This window comes from Macadamia integrifolia, chromosome 12, assembly GCF_013358625.1.
Source record: "Macadamia integrifolia cultivar HAES 741 chromosome 12, SCU_Mint_v3, whole genome shotgun sequence".
In the NCBI taxonomy this organism is placed as follows: domain Eukaryota; kingdom Viridiplantae; phylum Streptophyta; class Magnoliopsida; order Proteales; family Proteaceae; genus Macadamia; species Macadamia integrifolia.
This window is the reverse complement of record NC_056568.1, coordinates 21332637-21340657: the sequence shown is the minus strand read 5'-3', so window position 1 is coordinate 21340657 and position 8021 is coordinate 21332637. Positions and strand designations below refer to the sequence as shown.

Genomic DNA, 8021 nt, shown 5'->3' with positions numbered 1-8021 from the left:
ATCTTAACCAAATTGACAGATGATGGATCTCTAGGAATAATAACTTCAATTCTCTTGATTAGGCTATCCAAATGGGCTTCCTTGGCTACTATCCCATCCACAAAATATCTTTTTCCTCCTATGATTCTTTCACTCTCTTGGGTTGATTCTCACTCACGGGTTTTGTCAGCTAAGTCAAGTAAGAATTCCCATGCCTTTTCTTCATCTGTAAAGGATGTGAATCCCTCAGGGCACATAGACTCTATCATTTTTTTAGTTGGGTAATCAATACCCTCATAAATTATTTGACATAAATGCCATAAGTCTAGGCCATGGTGAGGGCATTCTTGGAGTAGATCCTTGAATCTCTCCATAAGTTTGGAAAATGACTCACTAGACTTTTGCTTAAACTGAAGGATATCACTTCTAAGCTTATTGGTCTTATGAGTTGAAAAAAACTTCTCAAGGAAGATAATTGTGAACTGTTCCCATGAGGTTATGGAATTTGTGGGTAACCCATACAACCACTTCTTAGCTTGGTCTTTCAATGCAAAAGTGATAAACCTAAGCTTAACAGCATCATTAGAAAGCTGTTGAATCTTAATTAAAACACATACCTCTTCAAATTCCCTTAGAAATAGGTATGCATCCTCAGAGGTCAACCCATGGAAGTGGGGCAACATAGTGATGTATTGAGATTTGAGTTCAAAATTATTGCCCTGGGCATGTGGTAGAACTATGCAGGAAGGTTGGACTGTTCTAGAAGGGTAAAACCTATCTTTCAGAGATTTAGGTGAAGGGTTTTGCTATTGGCCTCTCATATTGAAGGGTTTTAAAGAGAGCAAATGTATAGGGTCACTACTTGTCGGATCTCTTCTTTCTAACCGATTCTTAGTATTATGTACTCACCTAACACTCATGCAACAGAAAACTACCCACAACTAGAGTAAGACAAGCACAAAAGAATAGATAGCAAAATTTTTTTTTTTTGCTTTTTGAGAGCTTACCGGCAGGGATCCGGGGTTGCTCAAGTCAATTCCTGAGGTACTGCTACAAGGCGAAACCTGTCTTTATCATACTGTAAAACATGGCGACCTCCACCGATATAACTATTATTGCAAGTTATTCTTCTCAGGAATTCAATAAAAGAAAAGGCAATACAAAACAAAGCAAACAAAACACTCTGATTTACCAAAAGAAAGCGAAAAATAACATAGAACTGTCTCCCCGGCAACGACACTAAAAACTTATTTGAGATTTAAAATGTAACCGCAAGCGTACGGATCAGTGTAGCTACAGGTCGAATTCAGAGAGAGCAACCACTTTATTTTTTTTTCTTTTAATAATGTGAAAGTGAACCTATTAATGGTTGTGATCTAATTCTAACTGCCGTCCTAAACATATGTATCTAAAATAACGTCCTAACCATTCGTCATCTAAGAATTTAAAGATGCAAGCGACGCAATTAAAAATAAATAAATAAATAAATAAAAATAAACAACCCACGCAATTAGAAAAGAAAATAAAGGAAAAAATATTGAAATAAAAATAAAGTAAAAGAAATGGGAGAAAGCTAGAGAGAGACTCACAAGTAGGTTTCTCTACTTAGCCCGAGGGATGCATCATAATATGAGCTTCCCTACTTGACCAGAGAGTCACTCTTACAAAGGTTACTCTACTTGGCTTTAGGGAAAGAGAGACAATTAAAATAAAAGCAATAAATTGATGGTTCTATGGTTAGGAGGGGCAAAACCAACACATACACTAGCCATGAACCTTGGGGGAAAGGGATAGTAATAACGTAACGACTGAAATTAAAATCCTAAATTAAGAAAGAAAGGGTAGTCAGAAGAGGGAATGAGAGGGGGGAGAGAAGACTATTGAAGGAGCCTACTTACTTGAACTTCAACCCTTGAACTTGAAAGCTTGGGTGATTTGAGATACTACCAGTACTAAAAACCAGATCTGGAATAAACCAAATCTAAAATTTCTAGTACTAGAGAAAACAAATTGAAAAAAAAGATGCTCCACGGCTTATGATCTTGTGACCTAGATCTAAGCCTAGAACTATAACTTTAAAAATTACAACTCAATTGCATAAATCATAAACATAAAAGACTGAATAAGAATAAAAGAATGTTTGCATTAATTGACATAAAAAACTATTACAAAAGTGATTAAAGCAAAAATAGAGAAGAACTAAAACTAAAGAGAGAGAGGGAGAGAGAGAAGAAAACTAAGCATAAACTAGAAAATAAACTAAAGGGAATAATAATTAGGAGGGGGGAGGAAGGGGCTTTTATAGGGCTTTTGTCTTGCCTCATTCCTTCTACAAGTCTTCTTTAAGAAAAGAAATAAACTAAAATAAAATAAAATAAAATCTTGGTAAAAATCTTCATTCTCTGAGATATTGTGTGAGGAAAGAGAGAATCCGTTTCTAAAATCAAAAAATTCTATTCATTCCTTACAATATTAACCAATATCTTGCAATCTTGATTAAATCAGAAAAGAATCTCTGCATAGCATCTTCAAGATCTTGTGAGGTGGCAAGGAGAGAGAATAATCTTCAGGATTTTGTAGGAGAGAGGATGTGGTTCCAATGAGTGGGTCCCACCTTTGGACTGGTTTTTGATTCACTTTAAGCACTTTCTCTTGTAAACTTGAAAACTAAAAAAAACAAGAAAAATAAAAGTAGTACTATCCAAAGTGGGGCAAAATGTACACTTATATCCCTAAGATGTCACACATTATTGTGCTCATCATCAAGCCATCTCCATTTACAAATATATCCAACGAAACAGTAAGAGAAACGTCCAGTTCCCTGACCTCCAGAAAATTTCTCACCAACAAACCGACCCTCCCTGCCGACAAAATTCAAGGAAGCTAGGAAAGTCATTCTTCCCTGCAATCTTGGTGTCTCTAAATCTCTTGGTTTCATTCTTGCAATCTCGGTCCCATTCTTCATCTCGTAGTTTAATTCGACCATTCTCGTCTCTCTAGTGTGTAACTCTAAGCGTAGTGATTGCTCTAGCAACCTTGCTTTGGCTTATGACTTCCTCCATCATTGTGCCGAGTTTATGTGAAATTAGATATATTTTTGAGGAGGGAGAGAGAGAACCAAGGAGCAAATAAGTCTGAAACTCTGGTCTTACCAGTCCCCAACGTAAGGCTGAAATTCACCGTTGGGTATGATTGGCCTTTCAATGGCAACGACCAGAATAGGGGAAGGGATTGAGTAAAGTATAAAGGTAGTTTAGAACTAGGGTTTACTGCTAGGGACAATGAATGGTTTGGAGGGATTATGGTTGAAATTTCAAGGCAATAGAATGGGATTGCAGGTTGCTATAAATTGATTCCAAAAAATGGTAATCTCATGCTGCAATCCCGCCCTACCCTACAACCCATCTTCATTCCCATATCCAAAACCTGCAACCCATCTTCCAACACTGCCCTTGCAATCCTCCAACCCAACCTTGCCCCTATTTTCTCGCGGTGTTGATTCTTGTCTTGTGACGTCGGGTGGGGTGGAAGCGAGAAAGCAGGGAAGAGGAGGGCGTGGAGGGTGGGGTTGCGGCGCTCTATTTCGTTGTTTTCCACTCTGAGAGGCATCACACTCCCATTCTCTGTTTTGGTCTCTTCTCACGAAGTCACTAAAGGAATGAGGGATTCCTTATGGATTTTAAAGGAAAGAGAGGAGAGTTTTTTCGAATGGATAACGACGTCATGGAGAATACGATTATGAAGCCCAAAGATGCTACTCTGTTCAACCAAACAACCACAGGCTATGGATTGGGGGTGGGTTTTCGAAGGAGACGGAGTGGGATGAGCATGGCCGTGCGTGGAAGATGAGGGAGTGAGTTGGGGGTAGGGGACTGGAGTAGGAGGAGAGGGGTGGTGTCGTGGTGACAGAGGTGGTTTTGGCGGTGGTGGCAGCAATGGTATGTTGAAGATGAGAGTGGGATTAGTGATACAGGGCTCGTAGAAGGAATTAGGGGTAAAAATGTCCAAGCACATGGGAAAATGGAGGAAAATCACTATTTTGGTTAGTTTTGTAAACTCAAACATGATTTCATGTATTTTTGTTAACTGAAACACAGGATGGTTATTTTTGTAAAGAGAAACCCAAAAGTGGGTAATCAAGTAATTTTCCAAAAAAAAAAAATCAAAGTTTCGACCACGTGTTAATCATCAAAGTTATCAATGATTTCTGTTGATTGACCACAGAAGAAAAATAATAATAATTAATAAATGCAAAAAATCTTGTGCACGATCTTGCATGGTGAAGAAAGAATATCTTCATTCATAGCTACTTAAAACGATATGACCATTTTATTTTATATAAGTAAATATATTATATAAAGAAAGGTGAAAAAATAAAATATAGGAAATAGAAATCATGCTCTCTATTTAGATAGACTCAAATGAAGGGAGATAGGCCCCACCAAATAATTTGAAAATATAAAATCAACAGAATACATTAGGTAATAAATCTTAGAATCAGTATCATCTAGCCATCCCTTTTAAAACACTTGGCTCGTCCAATAAACTAGATCAGATCTATCAATCCACATTGCCTCAAATACTCTCTTTAGTTGAATGAAAACATAGATGAAGGAAAACTTGGTTGCAATAAGAAAATTCAAAATAAAAAATACTTGGGCCACTCACACAGAATGTTTAGTGCTATTCACTGTTTTTTGTGAAAGTGGAATGATTCTTATTCAACCCTGGCATGAGTCGTATGACCTGGTCCATGTGGTTGTGGGGCAGTATGGGCTGGCAGACTAGTAAAGCCGAAGGCTTGGACACCCGTCGTTAGCGAAAATAAAAAATAAAAAATACTTGACTATTGAATTGAGCCATGATATTTAGATTTTTTTTCTTGTAGACGAAGGGGAACCAACCACTTTGGACCGACCACATAGTATGAAGAAAAGCTTCATGTCAATGCATGGTTTGAGTAATTAGAATCAAATCAGCTGAATTCCCAAACATTCGATTAAGATTCAGTTGAGACCGATCTCGATTCTAGACGATTGGTGCAACTCTCTTTTGAATCGCTTGTGATTCATGTTTGATCTTCATTTCTTGTAATTGTTAATTTCCTTCGTTCCATAAGTAAAATAATAGAAATTCGATAAAACTTATCTTCATGGTGTCAATTTGAGACTAGAACCAGCTGTATCAGGATTTGATTTTGATATCAAATAATAAATGTGAAAGGACAGTTCAGGAATGGGACTCCCAATGGCATTACTACTGAAATACTGATTGGGTACTAGATGGAACTAGAACCCCAAGTACCCTTTCAAAAGGCATATTTCATATTCTTGTATTCAAGTTTAATTATTGTAGTTTGATATATTTGGGTGTTATTTCCTCTTATGGAGGTTTCATATGGGAATGGGATTATTCCATTTTGACGAATACAAATTATAGGCAGTTGGAAAATTCCTAGTGCCCAATTTGTAAGAAATTATTTTTCTTTTGTTTGGTCATCATTAATTCTTAGTAATTACATTGTCTTAGTAAAAACCATTAAAAGACACCTTAGATCTCATAATAATGAAAAGATTCACAATACTAATAATAGGACCACCTCTTTAGAAATCATTAAAGTTTTTATATCTTTTCTATAATGCTTAGAACCATTTAGGAACAGTACCAAACTAGTCTGGAATTGGCACCTTTCGTACTGGTAATCTGGTTTGGACTCATCCCAAATACTAGGAACCATTTCAATTAACACACTTAATTTACCATTTATGTCAAGCAAGATCCCAGATCTATTGGATAAAAAAAACTCCAAAAAAAAAATCTATGATCTAGCTTCTTTTTCCAATTCCAATTTTAAGGTTTCCATGATTCTGATTTTCCAAGGACCAAATTTAATGGATCTTGCCGGTCGCCATGACTTTTCTGCGAGAGAAGAGAAGAACCCACGAATTGAAGAGAGAGAGAAGATCATAATTGCTTCTCTGCTTCCTCTGTTCTTGACTGATACAAGTATCAGAATTAAAGAACCTGTTTACTGAACATTAGAATCGAAGTTGATCTCCCAGTATCACTGGCCGCTTTAATCTAAATATCAGAACCCAAGATGAGAAAAATAGTGAAGAATGAAAGGGAAAGAGCAGAGAAGGAACGAATCCAAGAAAACGATCCTCCTGCAGTAGATAGTTACAGGACCAAACCCCCATTAATGGAAGACAAGATCCTATTAAACCTGTTAAATAACTTCCCCAAATCCCAATGCCAGTATAATCCTGAGAAATTTCCGAAATTCTTACTCAACCCACCAATTAGATCCGGATTTCTCCGCCTCTTCGACTCACCAATCGCTAGCTCTTTCATGGGTGAAGGATCTGCTTTTAGTATAGATTACCAAAAGAGAGAGTGAAATGAATAAAAAGAACACTTTTTTTTTTTTTTTATAGATTTTACTAAATTTCTGAGAAGAAAGAGTATACAAAAACTAAATCTTTCCCGAGTTCTCGGATTCTTCCCTCATTTTATATACATTTCAAGCTTTCAAAATGAAAAGCTAAAAGCCCGAAACCGAAGAGTACTCGCTGTAGAAATCAGGAATACCGGAAGCAGCCCAAAGGCGTTCGTTGAAAGCTTCCTGCAACTCATCAGAAATGAAGGGGGTTCTACAGAGTGGACAAGTTTTCTGATCATGATCCATCCATCGATCCAGACAACTTCTGTGGAAGATGTGTCGGCAGTTCGTTAAACGTCTGATCTCTTCTCGACCCTCGAATTCATAAAGACAGACGGCGCAACTGTCCGGAGTTTCGGCATCTCCGGCGGTGATCAAGTCTTCGAACTTCACTACAGGTAGGGTTTCTCGGATCAGAACTGCAGAAACAGAGTGTAATTCAGGAAGATTGGTGGGATTTTCGGACCAAGAAATGTCGGATTCGAGAAAATCTCCGAGACCCATTAATCGAAATAGCCAACATATCAGTTTTCTGATGAATCCAAGGAAGGAAAGTGTATGAACAAGTAGCTTTGGAATGAAGAGCTCTGTGTAACCTACTGGGAAACCCATGGTGAAAGACCCTGAAACTTGCAGAGACGAGGAGAAGTCACGAGAGAGAGAGATGCGAAGCTCGTCTTTGGTTCTTCTTTACTCGTTCTTCTTTGGCCTTTGGGTATTTAACTACAACGCACAACTCATCATCTGAACAACGTCTGACCATTGTCTCCACGAAAGACAAAAGATGAACAGAGGAAGAGAGAGAGAGAGAGACTGGACTTCTGAGATGGCCCCTGCTCTTTGGACGGCGAAGGAACGTAAGCGTAACAAAGCTTCAGCTTCACCTTTAATTAATTAAAAGACAAAAATGCCCTTATTGTTATTTTTATAAAAAAAGTTTCCTATCCGTGAGCGTAGCCTGTGCAAACGCCTCAACCAATTAAAATGCATATTCAAGCATCGATTAGAGGGGTGCGGCGGTCATTTTGTATGGTGTCCGGTGCAGGGGCGTACTCCCACACAGAAAACGCGTCCACTATCATGGTTATAATTGTAACTTTATATACTTAAATTAGATGAGCGGTTCTCATTCTATTTAATGGGACGCTTCAACTCACGTGTTACATATGTCACACGTATGAAGTATTTTTAACGGTTCAAATTCAGTAAGAGAAAAAAGGGGAAGGGCCACAGTAGTGGTTCCCACACGCCACACCATTCTTAGGCTTTTTTTTTTTTTTTGTGGGTGGGGTTTGGGTTTGGGTTTGGGTTTGGGTTTTGGGTTTGGGGTTTGGGGTTTGGTGTAAGGGAAAGGAAGCTTTTGTTGCTCTTATCGTCTTTGCCTCTTCTCACCCAGTCACTGAAGAGGATCGAGAACCAACATGATCCATCCTCTCTCTTGGGTCTGATGAATGATATTGATAGAATGGTCCCTGCTCTACGTATTGAGCTGTAATACTACTGTATCTCACTTGTGTTTCTCCACAATGTATATCTTCACATCTTACCATGGATTCAAGAATTTGAATCGAGCAATTGAATTGATCGATTAATTGGAATC

The 8021-nt window shown here is 38.0% G+C and overlaps 1 protein-coding gene and 1 non-coding gene across 2 annotated transcripts; one reads left to right on the top strand and one right to left on the bottom strand.

The window, feature by feature from the left end:
* Positions 1–306: 306 nt before the first annotated feature.
* Positions 307–413, top strand: LOC122058508. The gene has a single exon (XR_006133805.1). It is a non-coding gene; the product is annotated as a small nucleolar RNA R71 (small nucleolar RNA).
* Positions 414–6381: 5968 nt separating this feature from the next.
* Positions 6382–7246, bottom strand: LOC122057574 (brassinosteroid-responsive RING protein 1-like). The gene has a single exon (XM_042619720.1). The coding sequence runs from the start codon at positions 7031–7033 to the stop codon at positions 6524–6526; it is 510 nt and encodes a 169-aa protein (XP_042475654.1). The 5' UTR covers positions 7034–7246; the 3' UTR covers positions 6382–6523.
* Between the last annotated feature and the right edge of the window lie 775 nt (positions 7247–8021).

What these genes read in the sequence shown, in the direction of transcription:
- LOC122057574 (XM_042619720.1), bottom strand. Translation starts at nt 7,033, where the DNA reads ATGGGTTTCCCAGTAGGTTACACAGAGCTCTTCATTCCAAAGCTACTT.